Source organism: Catharus ustulatus, chromosome 3, assembly GCF_009819885.2.
Source record: "Catharus ustulatus isolate bCatUst1 chromosome 3, bCatUst1.pri.v2, whole genome shotgun sequence".
NCBI classification, from domain to species: Eukaryota; Metazoa; Chordata; class Aves; order Passeriformes; family Turdidae; genus Catharus; species Catharus ustulatus.
This window is the reverse complement of record NC_046223.1, coordinates 93,662,742-93,682,519: the sequence shown is the minus strand read 5'-3', so window position 1 is coordinate 93,682,519 and position 19,778 is coordinate 93,662,742. Positions and strand designations below refer to the sequence as shown.

Here is a 19,778-nt window from a genome sequence, read left to right as displayed (position 1 = left end):
TGCAATCTGCTTCTCATGAGTTTAAGGGATGTTCCTGCTCAATTGGTAGAATGTTTAAAAAAGTAAATAGTTTAATTCATCTGATTGGATTTTTTACTGGCATTCAGATGTAACTATGTGCCATATGAACTCATCCAGGCATACATTATGTCTTGTGATACATGTTTCAGAATACTGATCTGACATAATTGCTGTTGCTTTTTTTGCAACATAAATGTTACTGCAAGTGTTGTCCAGGCATTCTATTTTTATTTATAAATGCATTTTACTCTGTCATGTAGCTAAACTAGAAAAATTATAAAGACAGAGAATCTGGCAGAGCGAAACCCTGCATTATTCATCCTTTCTAATTTATACCAGAGAATCACTGGCTTTCCTTTATACTGACCCATCGCTGACCTGTGAGCAGTACAGTAATTTCACAAATACAAGCTGCGCCGTTTTGACCAAAATTTTGCTCGTACACCGGAAATGCGGCTAATACTCAGGAGCGGCCAATATGTGAATAATTTTCTGACATTTTCAACCTCGGGAATGCAAACCGAGTCAGTGCAAACTGCAAAGTCGAGTGCCTGCCAGTAAAACCCTGCATTTACGTGGTTGTTACAAATTGGTTACTCTATTGCGCGGCGGGTGGAGCTGCTCTGTGCAGGCAGCACAGGGTGTGGGGAAGGCGGGGCAGCTCCCTCCTGCTGGCCCCGCGGCTCGGGGGAGGCAGGGGCATCTCCCTCCTGCTGGCTCCACGACTCGGGGGGCTCCCGTCTCCGCCTGCCGCCGCCGCAGGAGCGGGGCAGCTCCATCCCCGCCTCCCACCACTGCTGCAGGTGCCAGCGGGCTCTGTGCCCCTCCTGCCACCGCGGGGCAGTACCAGGCCGGGGTGACCGAGCCCAGCGGTGGCAGTGGCCGGCCCTGAGCGGCCCCGCCAAGCGGCAGCGCCGAGCTGGGCCACTCAACCCTGTCAGCAGCCCCGAGCCCTCATGGCGCGAGCTGAGCCAGTAAACCCCGCCCTGCCTCAATTCTGTTACTATTTGGCAACTTTGTTGCACGCAGGTCCGCGCTGAAACCGACAGAGCGGCTTATACTCAGGTGCGGCTTATTTATGGACAAAGAACAAAATGTTTGCCAACACCCGGCGATGCGGCTTATACTCAGTGCAGCTTGTGTTCGTGAAATTACTGTAATCTTAAACAGCCTGTGTTCTGTATTTTTCTGGTTTAACTCTAACCATGTTACTGCTTGAGTTGACCTCCTTAAACATACTTAAGTACGTCAATAGAATTTGAAATTAGTGGCATTGAAGCAAATAGTAGTTGTAGCAGGAATCAAAATCTTTATTGTGAATATCATAAGGGTAAAGTCATAAAATGTGGAAGAAAAAGGGGAGTATTTTTACACTTGTACAAAATGCATAGGAGCCCATTTTAACCCCACATTCAATATCCAATATCAGTTTTTTTTCAGTCTTAAAGGAATTTGGAGGGAAAGAGGGAAGAAGGGATAGGAAGGGAGAAAGAAAGAATTAAGGGAGTGAAGTGGTCAGAGGGGGAAGTAGAGGGAAAAGGGAAGTAAGGCAAAGGCAGTCACAGTAGAAAGGGAAGGAGGAAGAGAAATAGGCCATAATAATCTGTAAATTATAATGGGTTTGCTTCCCCTTTTGTGACAGCAATATGAAAATATTTAGTATCATTGGGCCTTACAGGTGCTAGAAGTAAATGCAATGAAAATGTTTTCATTGGACAACTGCTTTAAACATCTAGCCAATAACCAGTCCTTAAGTGTGTATACCTCATGTGTCTATTACTGACTCTCAATCACATGTATGAAGCTGTATACAAAATCTTTATTTCAAACAAGGATTTAGTAAGCAAATATTTGTTTTCCTATTTACCCTTCCCTAACTATGTGATTAGCCTTCATTTCTGTATTAATTGACTCTTGTAGTTTTCCTTTCAGAAGTCAAGCTGAGCAACCAGCTTGGGTCATCAAGCCATTTTTTGAATTGTGGCCATAAGCATTATTTCTCTGATACTCAAAAGTTTAATTAAAAGACCAACAGCAAAATTATTTTGCTGTCTTGCATGTGAACCATACGGGTCTGCTAATTGCAGCTACAACAAGTATTACGCTACTGCAGTAGACTGTAATGTTCCTTCTTAACCTTCTTAAAAGACAAATTATGCCACTACTTTCCAAAGACTAACAGGAGCCTCTGTTGCAGCCTCCTTTCTTCACTTTGGTATTACTTTCTCTAGGTAGTTTTTTTACTTCTATTACCTCTAAAAACTAGAGGAGGTTTTTAACCAGAATTGGTTCTAATCTCACTTGGGGTTCTATGGACATACAACAGTGTCTTCTGCAAAGACTCCCAATTTTTTATTCCTCTTTTTCTTCCACGTTTATCTCTGAAGCACTTTCTCTACCAGTGTTCCTTATGCAATCTACCTTTTGGAAGAAGTTTTGTGTGCCTATAGAGGACTAGCCTTCAACAATTAATGATATAATTAGGACTTGTTTCTCAGCAAGGTCATTAAGTCAGGTATATAATCAGGTCATGCTCATTGGTCTGTAGCCTTTCACTGATTTGAAATCTGGTGATTTAATTTTGTTTGCTTGTTTGTTTAGTCTGGTTTGGTTGTATTTTTTAAATTGGGTACTGCCTACAAAAATAGGTTTGGATGCAATGTCTTCAGTGTTAGAGAATATTAGTCTTTGCATGAATTTGTGTTTATCTGATGCAAGGTCACCCTGATATAAGACTCCTGGACTTAACAGTGCACAGCTTACAAGTCCTCCACAGCTGTCTGCTTTTATTTTTCCACTTGCTGAAAGTGTTGATAGGCCATGCGTGCGGACTGTGCTTAACATACTGCATATAAGCAGTAAGCATTCCAAAGTCTATCTTTCCAAATCATGAGCCACTCTGAAACATGTCAGGTTTGTCTGCTGACTTGGATACACCAAAATTTTCTTTGCATAGAAATGCAGAAATAAGTGTTTCCTGTTTTTGAGACACTTACTTTCATCTAACTCCATTCTTTTCCAGCATCTACTATGGACTCAGTGCTCTTTCTGCCCCTGTATTATATACCTGCCTTTCTTTTTGGATTCTCTTCTGTGCAAGTTGTACCTGTTGTTCCTACTTATTCTTGTTAACAAGAGCAAGGGATTTCAAGTAGTATTATACAATTGAACTATGTAGTTATGTTTTCTGGATTTTTTTTTTCCTGATACATATACTCACTAGCAGAAGCATTGAAACATGTAGGATATTTTAAATATGTAGCTTATTTATAAAATACAAATATTAGATATTCAGCTCTTCCCATTTAATTTAGTTTCAGAAACAAGTTTACTATTAAAGTGTCAAAGATGACAAGCAGTACACAGCTCTTGCAAAAGCAAACTTAAAAGCAAAATGATCCTTCCTGGTCTAGAAAAATTGGTCTGAATCATCTCTTCTTCCTATAAATCTGCCTTTGATGAAGAGAATCTTTCATTGTTTCTAAATGACTAATTAACAAATGCCAACAAAGTTCTGTAAGGAATGATTTTGTCTGTAAATGTTCATTCATATTGTGGAGTTTTATATATTGTCTAGCATGTTTCGATATATAAATGCTAAGGAAGAGAGGCTTAGTGTTGAAAATGGGTACAGGACTCTTGAGAAAACCAAGTGGATCAATGGGATGGCAGACTGACTCAGAACATCTCCATTCCCAATCTAAGAAACCCTACCAAAATGTACTGTCAAAAGTGGCAAACCCCCAAAATATTCTCTATCTAGAATTATTATCTAAATTAGCTATAATCTCATACATTTACTTTTTGATAATAAATTATTTTAATACTTCTTGAAAGAAATGACAGGAAGAGCATTAATGTAAAAGCATTAATGTCCAATCTAGTTTGGCATGAGGAGCATTTTTAAGCAGGAGTAATTTGAAAGAATAATTTTAGTACTTTAGAAAAAGTGGTTTTGTCCCCCTTGCTTTCCCCCTGTCCCTCCTGCATTTGAGGTGTCACTTTCCCTTGTTCTCAGGTGAGAGATAATAATTTCAGGTACTGAAAGAGTTTTTAACCTTGCAGTGGTCAAATCATACTGCTGGGACTTTTAAATAAAATAATTAAGGCTTATCTCACTAGTTGTGCACTATTTGTTTTTGTGCAGTCACTAAATACTGTACACATGAATAAGTAAGTGCTTCTACTTATAAAAAAATTTAAAATATAAAGTATAACATTACAATATTAATTCAAGTAGCCTAAATATTCACTAAATATTAAGGGATCCCATAAGAACCCGCATATTGAAGCTGTTGATAATCTTTTAAATAAATAAAAACAATATTTCTGAAGCAGCAAGTCTGAAATTGATCACAGAGAAAGCCAGAGGCTAGAGAAGTACCTTTCATTTTTGTCATGAATTTCCAAAGTGGTATAGCAGAGTCATAGGCTGTCAGAAATGCTGGCATTTCCTTTCTGTTTGCTTTCCTTAGAAAGAACTTGGCAGCTCCTCAACATAACAACTGAATATGAACATTCTGAAGAAGTAAATACAGATATTAGAATCTTGCTACCCAACCAGCTGCAGCCCACATGGCACTGGGAATACAGCAACGATATCAATGGTGAGAGAAGAAAGGGCAGAGTGAGGTCCCGAATGAGTTCTCTTCATCTTGCCAAGGATTTTCTGTGCTGCCTTATGTCCTTCTCTGTAGGACATCTACCTACCTCTGTTGTCAGTGACAGAACAGAACTTGCATTCTAAATACCAAAAGCATTTTAGTTGTTGATGGGAGCATTGAAAGCAGGAACGAAAGTGTTAAAATTGAGCATTGTGAACACTTGTTGTTTTAATACTGCATGACAGATTTTTGCAGATTTAGGTAAGTATTTTCTTGTCTATGGTGTGCCAGCACTGAGCAGCAGCTGTTTCTTTGCAGATCCTTCATTCCAAGGATTAGGTTTATAAATGCTCTTTGGAAAGTCCCCATGAAGAATCCCTGGAATATCCCCCTCCATCTTCTCCTTGCCATGACTTGCTGCCACTCAACTCTGCACATGTGGAAGTAAAGCTTCAGAGAAATTACTGCCTCTGCTGCTGGCCAGAGTGAGGTGGTGTCTCCTGTAATTTGGTCAACTCACGATTAGTTCTTACTAATCCTTCAGCCAGAATAACAACTACCAAACCCATAGATAAAGATCACATTTATAGAATTAATGTAGCTCACTCCCGTAAGTTTTGCAAGATAGAATTCCCAGTTGTGTGAATTTCAAGAGGTAATAGAGAGGGTATCACTTTAAGGTGGTGTATGTATGACTTCCTAGCTTAGCCTGCAATAGCTTTCTCAAAGGTAATGCAGAAGGCTTCTCTACATTCACTTTTCAGAGAAAAGAGTCTTATTTTAGAGAACTTTACCTTTATTCTGGTTTTAGTTTCACCTTTCAAAGAACTAATGCTGGTCTTCTGATCTGCTTTTTTTAGAGATATTAGGCTGTACAAAAGTTGCTAAATTGAGCAAAAGGCAGAATTCTCGTGTAGTTTTAAGTTCATTGTAAAAAATTGATCTTCCCAGTGTTTTTCAAAGTAAAAGTAAAATCCTTCCTCAAAACTCCTGTTTTTACTGTCATACTATTCTTCACCAACAGAACATTTTCTCCTGTTACTGATAGCTAGAAAGTTCCCCTACTGTACATCTTTTGTGTGTGTTTCTTGGACAGAGCAGATAAGGCTTTACCATGTACAGTACACAGGTAAACACTGTTAAAACTGTTTGTATAGTTGCCTTATGTGGTTACCTGCCTTTGTAATTTTCTAATAGTTTGCATTGGTTTTTCTTGTTTTGCAGGAGATAGCTAAAAGTTTAGTTTATGTTTTCGGGACAGTGAACTTATTTATACGAATTTTTGTTGGTGTTGAACTTCTCTGACATCCTGTTGCAGAGAGAGGCTGTTGAGATTATTGAAGACTGCTAATGTACATGTTGGAAGTTAATTTTTAATCCATATAAACTTAGTTTTTAGTTTAAAATTCTTAGGTTTTGTAGGTGATATATGACAGGATAAAATGAGGCTTGGTGATCAGAACAGAAGGTGTACTTGGTTCTTAGAGCCTGTGTTTTTCTATCCTCAGAATAAATGGTGGAAATATTTTGGAGTAGGAGGAGGAAAAGAGGATAAAAGGGTTAGGAGAGCTGATTCTGAGGTGGTGTAGCTGCCTGTAATAATGAAGTGCCAGACTTCACCCTGTAGTTAATTAAATTGCTTTTAAAAAACGCAATAATGAAAGAATATTTTTGAGTACATTGCATAGTTACTGTATATCTCTCTGTGTCTGTAGAGCCAAATTAAATATATTAAATAAGATGTCAGGGGGTCAATTATGATGATAGTACTGACAATGAAACAAGTAGTGACATTAATTTCATGAATGTTGCATAGGTATAAATCATTGCAGTATTTGTTCCATTATATTGCCACAGAAATTGTAGGAGAGTGGATAATACTCAGATGGTTGATTACTATTTATATTATTGTTTTAGGCTGTATTTACTGGCAAGGCTCTCCTCATTATATTACACTTTGACACTTTATTGCAAGACTTCTCATCTGTTACTGTGTTGTGAGACCTCAGCAATTCATCCAGCACAGATGGTTTCAAAGTAGACATTGCAATAAAAGGATGTGTTGTGCAAAGCATTTCAGGGCTGTCTTCAGTTTTGCAAATTAATACCAAATTAATGAACTTTGGTCTTAGAATCACTCTGGTCTGAGCAACATTGCCAGAAAGTAAGGATAACAAATGATTTATTAGGGAGCTGTTAATATGAGTTGCAGAAATCATAATCTGGATCTAAACCCTCAACCATAAAACCCAACATAATAAAAGTGAAAAAAAAAAACCCACAATAATTTGTGGGACATATTATACAGCTTACTAGAGGGAAGGTTGTCTGCATTGATTGCCAAATTTGACTCTTATGATGCCAGAAACTCACCAGTCAATTTACTGCCTGCCTCTTGTTCCTAGCAGCATGGTACACGGCACTGTATCCTCCTTCTGCACTGCCTGCTCTCTGAGAAAAGCCAGCTCAGATAGCACTGAGTCTGTGCCTCAAGGACATCATCCCCAAAACAGAGATCTGCAAAATGGGGACTGGAGTAATAGCGAAAAGGTCAATGAAAGTAGAATTAATAATTCTGTCAGAGATGTGGTTCTTTGTTCTTGGAGTGAGAAAGGGTGGTGATATTAAAAAGCCCTGCACAGCAGTATGGATTTTTGTCATGTAATGCCCGAAGTAAACCGCATGTAGGTTACAAGAAATCAATACTCTTGCTGTGTAGGGTATGGTTTTCAGCACTATTCCTTACTAGGTTATTGATATTGATAGGTGTCTCTAGTAAAGCCTGCCCTAAGGAGGCAGATTTAGTAGAGGACTCCTGTATTTTCACTGTTTATAGCAAAGGAGTTGTTAAAATGACACATGCTGCGATATATAACCTAGAGAGTCATAATTCATATTTGTGAAAGAAGTTGTAATGCTGAGATAATGAAACTGTCACGGCTTCACAGAATAGACTTACTGAGCACTAGCAGTAAAGCCTTTTGTTGCATTTGTGCTTGAATTTCAGCACACACCATTAAAAGGTTGATTTTGATAAAATCCACTTATTTTTTCTTATCAAAAATGGAAGAAGTAAAGCAGAAGAACTCCTTTATTTCTCAATGTTCTCTTTCTTTAGTCTCTGTTTTCTTTAGGCCTCACAACAAAGTTTATAATTACTACCAAACATGGCAAAATTTGCTTTCATTTTGACAGTGGTGGGAATGAAGATCTCCAAATCATTGAGTTGCAACCTTTGGTCAGTTGGAAGTCTCCAGCCCAGCCTCCTGCTTAAAGCATGGCTAGTTGTAGTATCTGAAAAGGTTTCCCAGGGCTTTATCCAGCTGGGTCTTGAAAACCTCCAAGGATGGAAACTGGACCAGTCTTGGCAACCTGCTCTACTGCTGGGGTGTCCTTGTGGGAATAAGGGGGTTTCCCTGTATCCCGTGAGAACTGTTCTTGTTTCAGTTTGACCATTGTCTTTTGTCCTGCCGCCACTGTAGGACAAAGAACCTGACTTTGTCCCTCGAGAACTTCCCTGTAAAGTACTGGGACCTCCTGTAAGGTTGCCTGAAACCATCTTTGCTCCGGGCTGAGCAACCCAGCTCCTTCATGTCATCTGCACAGGGCAAGTGCCCTCTTGGTGGCCATCCCCTGGACAGGCTCAGGAGATGTTTAATGATTAGTGCAGCTGTTGGAATTGGCAACTTCTTTATAGATAAGCCTCTGAATAGAGTTGGTTTCTGAAGGTGAGAACCATCTGAGCAAATCCAATACACATGGATGGTCCCAAACTAGCAGTAACTCGTCCTGTAGCATAATAGGTGCCACAGAACGGAACATTGGCCTCCATTTACTCCTCCATGGTGTCATATTATCCACTCTGTTGCCATGTTACCATGTACTTAATCTCCTGTTTAGCAGGGATATGCAGGGTTTTTCAGCTATAGCTGAAACAAACAGCTACAGCTGTTTTATTAACCTTCAAAACAAATGTGTATGTGTCTTTCATGAAATGTGTCACTGGTACTTTGTATAGGAGTCAGTCACTGAATTGGAGATTATTAAGAGCTTTGAAAGAATGAGAAGAACTCTGTATTAAAGTGGTGATAGTTTTGGGATACTGAGCTTTAAAATGGTACTTTCCTCGCCAGTATGCAAATTAAATAAACCAGCTTACTGAAAAATATCGTTTAGAACATTTGCATTAAAAATAGTGCTATTCAACAAAATTATACTTTCCTGTCTGTATTTACATGTTTTTTAAATGCCAAAGCAGAGTGTGTAGTTTACTTTCCTGTTGCAAAGCATCATCTTAGTGTCAAGACAGTAAGAAGAATGATAGCATGTGGCTCTACTGCTGGCTTCAGTTAAGTTGAGCATTCTGTCAGATTTATTAGGAGTAATTTTGTGCTTATTGACTTCAGCAGATTTTCTGCAAGGATGTCATCAAAAGCAAATTTTAAGCTTAAAAAACATTAATCACTTAAAAAAAAGAATGGGTAGATAAGATAAAAATACTAGTAGTGACAATGAAAGTTTATTTAAGTTTAATTTTGGATGAAGAAAACTAGCATAAAAACTGTTTCCTGAACTGCCTTTTAATTGATCATTGAAATGTGCTCTTCTATCTAATACCCAGGTGGTGATAGTTCCCTCTTGCTGTGCATAATTTCAGTGTTATGTGGTATTATGCACAGCAAGTGTCTGCTCTACCAAGTATTTTCTCCTCCCTGAAGGTGTAACATGCTTGCTTAGCTGTTCCCAAATGAGGGTCATTTTTGATCAGGGTGATAATCAGTTTGACGAGGTTTGTAAAGTTCTCCCAGAATTCTGTTGCTTTCATTAAAAAACTGCTGTACCCATCCAATTTTCCTGGAATGGTTGGAAGGCTATAGTATTTGCTTCAAAAGCATTAGTTGTTCCTTTTAAAAAGATCTTTGCATTGTGGAAAACAAATAATACTTAGGAAAAAAAATGGCAGTTTTTAAGGAAGCCTCCTGTATGACACTAGAGCTTTCTGCCTTGAAGAGATTTTCTTAATTCTGGATAGTATTGGAAAAAACAGAATTTATGGAATAGACAATTTTCTGAGGTATTTTGTGCAGTTTGAATTATATAGGTTTTTCTTCCTTGCTGGAATTCATTGTTGTATTCTTGTAAGTACCAGGGTACTTAGCTCTGCAATTGCAAAACACAAATGTAAAAACACAATAGTGAAATCTTTTCTTCTGAAGTGATGCAGCAAATATCTAATCCTGCAGCTGTCATTGCAGCTTTAATTAAAGGTAAGTACACATCACAGAATACCTCACTGAAGTAATTTCCTAATTTTGGTCTCCTTAATTGATGAAAACCTGCAACCCTGAATACCGTATTTGCTTTGTCTTCTCCCATATGCAGTACTTCCTTCTGTTGCAAAGTAGGCAAGCTGGGGAAATGTACACAGACCCCTATTAAAAGGAGAAAAAAAAGTAAGTTTAATACACTTAAAGGCCAGACTATCCCATGACCTTTATGGAATCCACTCTTTCTGAATCAAAACCTGTAGTTTATGGTCAAACATTTATTTTGGTTTATGGAAATCAGTATGCAGAGGTTACCTTATCACTGTTAATGACTTTTTACATATTGTATGTATCGTATGTGCATCATATGCATTGTTCAAATTTGGCACTCTTCTCCAACAGCCAAGCCTAATTATGTTTGTGTTTAATAGATCAATTGAGTGTTGCTAAGAGTAAATGGGCAGCCTAGTGGGGACATTCAAGAGTCACCTCTGGTTTCTAGGGAAGGCACAGATGGATGTCCATTTGGTCGTCAGGTCATGACTGTGGCTTTGCATCTATGTACTCAAATTCTCTTAAGGACATTTCAGACAGCACAAGCTTCAGGTTTCAAAATATAATCCCTGTTCCAACTCTGGAAGTGAAACCTAGATTTTCTTGCAAGGCTACTTGATGCTTTGCAGAATTACTCCAGATTTAATAAGCTGAATGGTTTAAGAACAATTCTACTAGTGGAGACAAAGAAGGTCCCCTGTTCATTCCCAAATGAAATGGCTGCACAATAGTACACATGTGTCCTTCTTACGTCACCAGCTTACTAGCCTGCTTGCTTAGGTGTTTCTCTACCTTCCTATTCACAGAGGTAGATTTGGCCATTCTAGTCCGTGTTGGTTTTTAGCTTTTATTACACATTCTTGTGGGCTTTTTTCTGCATTTTTTTCCAGTTCAGTAATCTTTGCAACCACAAAATGTTGCAAACACGTGACTATCTTAGATATCTGCCCTAGGAAAGTGTTAAAAAGATTTTTGAGTGCTGTGTTTTGGGTTTTGAATATTTCATGTACTTGTATCAGTGTACACTAATGCATCCATTCAGGATTTTTCTCTTACATTTAAATTGATCCTAGAATAGAGTGAGTACCCATTTCTTGAAGATCTGAAGGAAAGGAAAAGCCTAGGAAGAAATCAGGGGATTCAGTGGAAGGGGGAAAGTGGCAATGAAACAGATAATTTGAGAACAGATTTTTTTGGGTCTTTTTACCTACTGTACTTGATCTGCCTTGGCAGTTTTCTTCTCAGACACAAGTGAAACAAGATGGATGAATAAATTGGGTGAATAACTTATTCAGGTAACACTGTGTATCGCAGAAGCAAGACCAAGCAGCAACTGCAGTCTGAAAGTGATGAGATCCTTGGAGTCAAGATAAACATTTGTGTTTTCAGTCCTTAGATAAAGAAATATATTCTATACTGAAGACAAACACGTTTAGGTTTTACTTTCAAAAAGTCGGTAAAGAAAATGAGGTGGTGCATTGGCATATTACCTAAGAATGGAATTCTTTGATGCTATTGAGTTCCTCTCTCACTGGTAGATTTGTAAAGACTGTTTATTGCCAGGTAGCGTGTAATGAAGAGGCCAAGTTAGTCCCTTTTCTCTTATTCAGGAGTTGTCATTTTACCTTATCTAATTGTTTTCATTGTTATTTTAAGTAATTCATTTCTCATTTATATTTGTATTGTTTTAAATACGTTTGGCATAAATGAAACTTTTAGTTCTAAGGTTCTAAGCAGGTGGGATTCAGAAAAGGTAATTCATGCACCTGACTGGAGACATAACTTTTACCTGATTGTGTGCAACAGCATTTACCTGAATGAGGTAAATATTTCAGTTCCACAATAAGATGAGCACTTGCAACTTAACAATTGCACCTTAAAAGTTGATGTGCAGGCATTTTAAAGATTAGTGAAAATGGTAAATCCTACTCTAATGTCTGTGAAAGGTTTTATCTGGTTTGAATTTGCACCCGAGACATCTCATTGGAACTTTCATGAAAACTAGTGGATAAAAGTACAACCTTCGGAAGTTACACAGACACTGGTTCTTCCTCTTATTTCCTTTCACGTTTCAACAGTAGTTTGTCCCAAATTACTAATGATATGTCAACAGTAAATTTCTATATTTATCTCCAGAATACCACTAGAGTGACATTGCTTTTCCAAATCAGACATATTTACTTTATCCCTATGGATTGAAGGGTGTTGGTAGCTGGTGTTCAGGATGCTGATCTTCCTGAGCCAAGCTCTCACAAGCTGAGGAGGTTTTTGTCCCAGTAAGAGTGCCTCTGGCTCTTAAATATCTGCTTATTAGCTACTTCAAGCTCTTGAGCCATTAGCTTTAGATAAAATGATGAAAGATTGAGAAGCCCCATGAACAAAATTTTCTGATTTTTTTTTTTTTAACACATACAGTAATTTTATTTTGCAAGTTTTTCCATAGCATTCATATTGCTGTTTTTCCCTCTCTTTTACTGGGTTTCCTTTTCCTCATAAACCAAATCACTACACACACCCATGTCATTGGTTTAACAAAGTTCCACACACCCACTTGCTCATTCACCCCCTTAGTGAGATGGAGGGGAGGATTGGAAAGTTAACCCTTGTGGGCTGAGAAAAGAAGTTTAATAATTGAAGCAAAGTAAAATATAATAATAATATAAGAATACTATTGGTAGTTACAACAATAATTGTAAGTAAAAGGGGAAAGAGAGAGAAGTAAAACCCAAGAAAACAAGTGATGCACATTACGGTTGCTCACCATTCACTGACCGATGCCCACACAGTCCCTGAGCAGCAACTGGCCCCTCCCAGCCAACTCCCCTCAGTTTACACACTGACCATGGCATTCTGCAGTATGGAATATCCCTTTGGCCAGTTTGGATCAGCTGTCCTAATTGTGCTTCCTCCCAGTTTCTTATGCACCTGCTCACTGGCAGAGCATGGAACACTGAAAAGTCCATCACTTGGGGTAATCACTACTTAGCAACAAGCACATCAGTTTATTATTAACGTTATTCTTATACTAAATCCCAACCACAGCATCTATTAGGAACAAAATCAGCTTGATTCCAGACAAAATCAAGACAACCCACAACACAACGTTGTGCTGGACTTTGGTACTTGTGACAAATGCAAATGTCATGCAGGTGATCACTTGATTTCTCAGAAAGAAGATCCAGTGGTCTTGAAAGCCTTCAAGTTAAGTGGAATGACATAGAAAATAGAACATTTTAATGTGTAAGAATTATTATTGTATTAGCTGCTCAGCACAGACTTCAATGAAGAATTCTGCATACAACTGAGTTTATACAAGACAATAATTTGTGTCTTTCCTGTTTCATTCAGGTCATTGCCATTGTTATGGATATGTTTACAGATGTGGATATTTTTAGAGAAATCGTGGAAGCCTCTGCTAGAGGGATTGCAGTGTATATCCTGCTTGATGAATCAAACTTCAGCCATTTTCTGAAGATGACAGAGAAACAAGGCTGTCAAGTTCAGAGGCTCAGGGTAAGGCATCCTTTCTTCTTTTGCATGAACATTTACTACTTACTCCTCCACAGCCCACTGAAAAGTGACTAGTATTGAAAAAATGGTTATTGAATACTGATTTTTCAAATTAGCAACCAGGTGTAAATAAGTAAACTCTCAGCAGAAATTTCTCTACAGATTTATATTTTTAAAAGAATCTTTTTTAAGTGTCAAAACAAGAGCATTTCATAGAATGACATAATTTTCATATATAATTTATAAAATAATTTTCCATTATTGTATATTTAGGAATACTGCATGTTTGAAAAACTAAGGGTTTTTTTTCTGTCTCTTATAGTTGCCTGCAAATAAAGTCATAAAACTGAGATAAATTAATAAGTTGTGTACTTCATTTTATGATTTCTTCTTTGAGGTTATGTGTTAAAATACTTTAGTAGGCCCAAGATTCTATTTTATTAGTGTTTTCCTGAAGATCCATATTTTCATGTCTTTGCTTCGTCCTATTGCTTTTACACATTAAATACGTAATTTTATCCTGTAAGAGAGATAACAACATGACGTTTACATTTTTGCGAGGTGTCCTGCTCTGCCCAAATGTTTATCAGGGATTAGAATATAAACCATGAGCTGCACTGAGCTGACATAAGTGCTTCATAAATACTTCTAGATTAACTCTACTGCTGGCAGTACTAAGGAAGTTCCAAGGATGTTGTCAGAGTCTCCTTGCAAAGTTCTGAGCACTGCCTTAGCTCATAGTTCCATTTGAAATTCTTTGCCTCTGTAACTAGTTAATCTATGTTCATGCCAGTCAGAAGTATTATAAAAGCTCTTTTTAGCAGCACCTATTTTAAGAACCCAGTCCAGGAATCGGATAGAGATGCAGTGTATTTGTGAGGATAACGCAGACTTTTTAGTAGGTGTTTGGAGCAAACTCTATTTTATACCCATTTTTATTCTGGAGTGTTGACTTATGTCCTCAGAGGTATTCCCACTCTACTTTCCATACTCGTTTCTTGTGTATGAGTGTGGGGTTGCTCTCTGGTGGCCTAATAGACAGAGCTGTGGCAACTTCTGGAAAAAAATACCAAAACTATGGTGTTTTATAAACACTGGTAGTGATTGCCTTCATGAAGTCATTATTTGGCAATACTTGCATACTCTAGAACTTGAGATACCATCATTTGCTGGTTACTTGGGTTAATTATGCCGTAGAGGTTGCCAGAAATGGTCTATGTCTATATATGAAATGGTCTTTGTCCTTCTAAAATAAAAAAAATTAGGACTGTGCCTTTCAAGTGATGTCTCAAAAATGCCATATACATTTTCAAATTAATTCCATGCAGTGTGTATCCAGAGCTGTTTTCAAAAGCTTAACCTTCTTTGGATTCAAGGCTTTCTTTCCAAGGCAGTTCTATAGACTTCTAGGTATTTATACTGTGGTTGAAAGAATTAATATACAGAGATTAGAGTGGATTTTGTATGAACTAGTGTGGATTGGAGAGGTTTGTATGGAGCCTCTTCAATGACACTATGTTTTATACATTTCTGTTTTTTGTGGGAGAAATAAAATACATCTTTAATCTGCAAGGTTGACTTAAAATATTTTGAGTTTTATCAGAAAATAAAAAAATATATGCCAGAGAGCTAAGCAGTAATCCTGTTGTGCACTGAGTTTCCAGTTCAGCTTGTAATAAAGCTGTTCAAATTAATGGTCTTCTCATCCGTGGGCTACTCCCAGTGACTGTTGCTCTGAGAATAGCAGTTTATTACTCCTGCATTAACTCCTGTGCCTTTTCAGAGCATAAAAAGGGAATGCAGGTGACTGTGAAGGAGCTGCCAGTATTTTGAAGATGTTTTCTCCCTTTCCCTTTTTCATATCACTCGAGGTTCAGAGAAAAGTTAAACTTCTTCAACTTTTTATACTCTTGGCTTCTGGTCTTGCCCCTCTGTTCAGTGAAGGCAAGAAGGGAACAGACTTGTATGGGTCTATTACTTTTCCAGAAGATGTAGCACCAGCAGCATTGGTTTTGTTATTGACTGCCATGATTTGGTTCAGTCTTGTTGGAGTACAGATGTCTTAGTCTTGGTGATGAGTTTGGTGCAAAGCTTTTCAGACTCAACATCTCTGTCTCTTTTTGTCTCCCTTTGAATCGGTAAAAAAACCAAGATGCAGTGATGAACAAAACGGTATTTTTTAATTCAGATTTACAACTAAGTAGTTTTCTGTATGGAACAGAAAGACGATTTTGTTCATAAATCTTCATTAAATGTCTGTGCAGACAGTTTTTCTCATCTGTAGACTGACTCCAAATTTAGGGCATGTTTACTTCTTTATTTGAAACATAGAACTGAAACAATTGATGGACCATATATTCTATTGTTATTTTTGTGATTTCCCTATAGGAAATTATGAAATCAGGGGGTTATTAGGATTATTTTTAGTCTTTCCTGCAGCATCTTTTCATGTAGATTTTTTGCTTAATATTCATCTTGGCATCACATCCATCAGTGGAGCTCAAATAATTCCTTTCATGTGCTACCCAATTTCTCTTTTCCAATTTCATTAGTTTTCTGACTGTGCTACATTTGTCCTCAGTAATTAATGTGTTTTTTTTTTTCTCTACCTAAGCTTCTTTGATTAACTTTGTCACTGGTCTGACTTGCTTGGTCATCAATTTCTTTGCATAGAGAGATGAAGAGTTGCTACAGATTCAAACTTCTTTTTTTTCCAGGTGATTTTTCAGAAACTAATAGGTAATTTTTTTTACTTTTTTTTCTGCTACTGGCAAGTATTTTATTTGATATGAGGTGAGACATGGTGGAGGTTCTGTGCTCTGGAGAAACCTCTTTTTTACTCTTCTGCTAATAATGAAGAAAAGAATCATTTTGCTACAGGACGATACTGAAAGCAATTTGGCAGGACCTGTTTATTACCTGATAATGCCATCAACATTTTTAATGAATTGTGGGAAGGGGAAAATGTAACCACTAATTAATTTTACTTTCCTTCTGTGAAGTCTACTCCCAGATATGCATGTTTAAATACACAGCAGGAGCTGCTCTTGAGACCTGCTTGCAGCCTGTTTTTTCTCATCAGTGTTACCAAAATCATCAAAAGTTTTCCAGTACTTCCACATCTAAAGCAATTTTGGTTATTGAATAGCCGCTCACAGCATGATGTTATATCCGTGGGCAAGCTTCTGTGATAAGGACCAGACTCCAGTCAAGTCTTGAGTGGTCATTGAGTCATGTTCAAAGTCAGAATAGAAGCGAACTTGAAAACTACTTGGCATTTGTACAGCACATATATGGTCAATAGCTACTTTTTAAACTGATAGTCTGTCACAAGTGGAGTCATCCAGGGATCAATTCTGGGCCCAAAGCTGTTTAATACCCTCATAAGTGATCTGGATGAGAGGATCAAGTGTACTCTGACAAAGTTTGCTGGTGAGTGAGTAAATGAGCACTTTGGAAGGGAGAGCCACCCTGCAGCAGGACCTGGATTAGCTGTAGGGGCTAACAAGACCCTTATGAAGTTCGGGAAGGACAAGGGTAAAGTCTTGCACCTGGGAAAGCATAATCCAGGATTGCAGCACAGGCTGGGATATAACCAGCTGGGGTTCTGCTGTTAACAACCTCAATGTAAGAAGCAGCATGCTGCTTCTGCCAGGAAAGCCAACAGTGTACTGGGTTCATCAGCACAGCAATGGCATCACCAGCAGAGATTAACAAGTCATTGTCCCACTCTGCTCAACACTTACCAGGACACACTTGGAGTAGTGTGTTTAGTTTTCATCCCCACTGCTTAAAGAAGATGTGTACAGGCTGGAGAAGGTCCAGAGAAGGACCACATAGATGATCCAAGGACTGGGAGACTGCCATATGAGGAAAGGCTGAGAGAATTGAGTTTTTTCCAGTTTTGAGAAGAGAAAGAGAGACCTTGTCTCTGTTTTCCAGCATGGAAAGAGAGGCTACAGAGAGGATGGAGACTTATTTTTTACCTGTCACATGGAACAGATGAAGGGTCTTGGGAGCAAGTTACTCCTGGAGAGATTCCAAGACAAAACTTTGTCACAATGAGGACAATCAGCCATTGAAATAATTTCCCTGGGGTAGTGGTGGATTCTTCAACACTGGACACTTTTGAGACTAAAGTGGGCAGGTGCTGGGCCACCTTGACCAGACTGTACTTTTGCAAAGAATGGATGGATCAGATGATCCTTGAGGTCCTTTCCAGTCTGGTATTCTATCATCCTATAACCTGTTCTGTCTTTAAAACTGTTAGGCTAAATATTAGGTAGACACCCATTTTCTTCTTTGTGCATGTTCTTGACAGCAAGATTGGGCCAAGTAGTGGAACACTGATAGAAGGAAGTGCCTACAAAGAAAAAGTGCTGAAATGAAATGTTTGAGACTGGTATACTCACTGTACTTAGCTATCATATTGGAGAGATTTTACTAAGGAAAATAAAGGTGTAGTGGGGAATAATACTTCAAAATTTTAAATCATGGTTATGTGGCACTCCCTGGAATAAAAACGTACAGAAAATGTGCATAAAAAGAGGTTAGAACTTGTTTTGTTGTTCATCACTGGGTGTCATTTAACTGGATAGCACTGATGGCTATCCTTAAACTGCAGCCACTGGATATTTTAAATGTTCCTGAATGTCCTAAATTCATGGACAAGAGAGAAGATCCTCTGGCTTCAAAACTCTCCATTCATAAATGAATGATTGCTTTAGCCACAGTGATGCTGTGATGAGTGGCACACTGCTGTTAGGACAGTCCTATAGCCTGAGGATGAAAGCAGGCAGGAGGGTGAAGCCCAGCATGTCATACTGTCAGATGGGGCTTGTAATTCAGAATGTGTATGTTTACTGCTTTTAATACCAAGTGGAATGTATTGTTGCTATATATCCTCAAATATGGTTTGGGTGATTTGGGATTTTCAGTGATTATTAAAAGGGTGCAATCCTGACACCTTAATTTGAGGGCTTGAAGCTGGTGAAGAATGCTGGATGAACTGTGCAGGAAGAGGAAGTGTTATGTGAGAAGGCTGAGCATGATCTCTGCCACTTGTCATGTTCCCATCTGGTAATGGATGACCTGCCAAGGGTGGAAAACAGTTCAGAATAAGGGAATAGGGATGGAAAAGTTACAGGAGGAAGAATACTGAAGAGAAGGTAAACAGAAGGGAGAACAGAGTGACTACAGTGCCTACTTTTTTTTTAAATCCCCCCAGGAATTTAATGTAAATAATTCTATTCCTTTTTACATAAGCCTACTTAAAAGTTATATTTCAACTTACATATACCTAAGGCAAAGCTTTTTTTTTTTGTGTAGTATGGTAATTTGCAAACCATTAGACTTGGTTGCGCCTCCAGCATGGATTCCTAAATGATATCCTGTCCAATACCGATCAGACCTTATCTAAGTAAGATTTAATGTGTTCAACTGGCATATCTTTAGGCCAACATTACTTGTTATGGGTACCTGAGAATGTATAAGCTGCTCTCAAGTTACCTTTTTCAAATTATAATGACATAAATACAATTAAATATAATTAAATATAAGTCTGAAATACACCTACAATTATGTGGTATATAGAACTGGGTAAAACAGTCATCAAAGTAAATGCAAATTTCATTACTAATTCACAGATTTTATTAAAATAAGGGGTTATTATTATGGTTATCTTTAGAATGCGTAAATTTCAGTATTTTCTTCTTTTTCAGGAATTACTATTTCTAGCATTTTACTTTCAAATAAAAGCATTTAATATAATTAGTTAAAGATTGAAAAGCTGCTGGTGAAAAAATTATTTTCTTGAATGGGCTTATTCCAAGTTCAACAAAATCACTTTGGAAAAGCATGAAAATTGACTTTCATCAATAAGAAAACTTCTAATTGAGATGCAGAATAAGACGGAATGTTAGATTGGCAAAAGTAATTAGCAGTTAGAGATGCAAATTTATGTTAACCTGGCATTCAGTAATGCAAATTGGGTTGTTATTCATTCTTTTGTAGCTTTTTCTGAAAATAGACCTAAGTATCCACCTGTATTTTTGCTTTTAAAATTTTTACTGTTTAAAATTTTACAGCACTTCTAGATAATACTTGTTTTATTTATCTAATTAAGAGATAAACTTCATATTTCCTAGATGTTTTATATTTACTAGACATGTAGCTCACAAATGCTTTGTACATTTTAACTGGGTTGAATTTGTATTCAAAGCTTGACAAAAGTGCAAAGCAAAAACTCACCTAATGGTGAATGAAGTTTAAAGAACTTGGATAGCTTGAGTTAAACCCTAATTTTCCAGCTCAGCAGCTTTTA

The 19,778-nt window shown here is 37.8% G+C and overlaps 1 protein-coding gene across 1 annotated transcript in view; it reads left to right on the top strand.

Annotated features, from left to right (window-relative positions):
* Nucleotides 1-19,778, top strand: part of FAM83B (family with sequence similarity 83 member B) — a 49,837-nt gene that overhangs the window by 23,235 nt on the left and 6,824 nt on the right. The window contains exon 3 of the mRNA XM_033055561.1: nt 13,295-13,459. Coding sequence (XP_032911452.1) covers nt 13,295-13,459 — 165 coding nt within the window. The remainder of the gene's footprint in view (nt 1-13,294; nt 13,460-19,778) is intronic.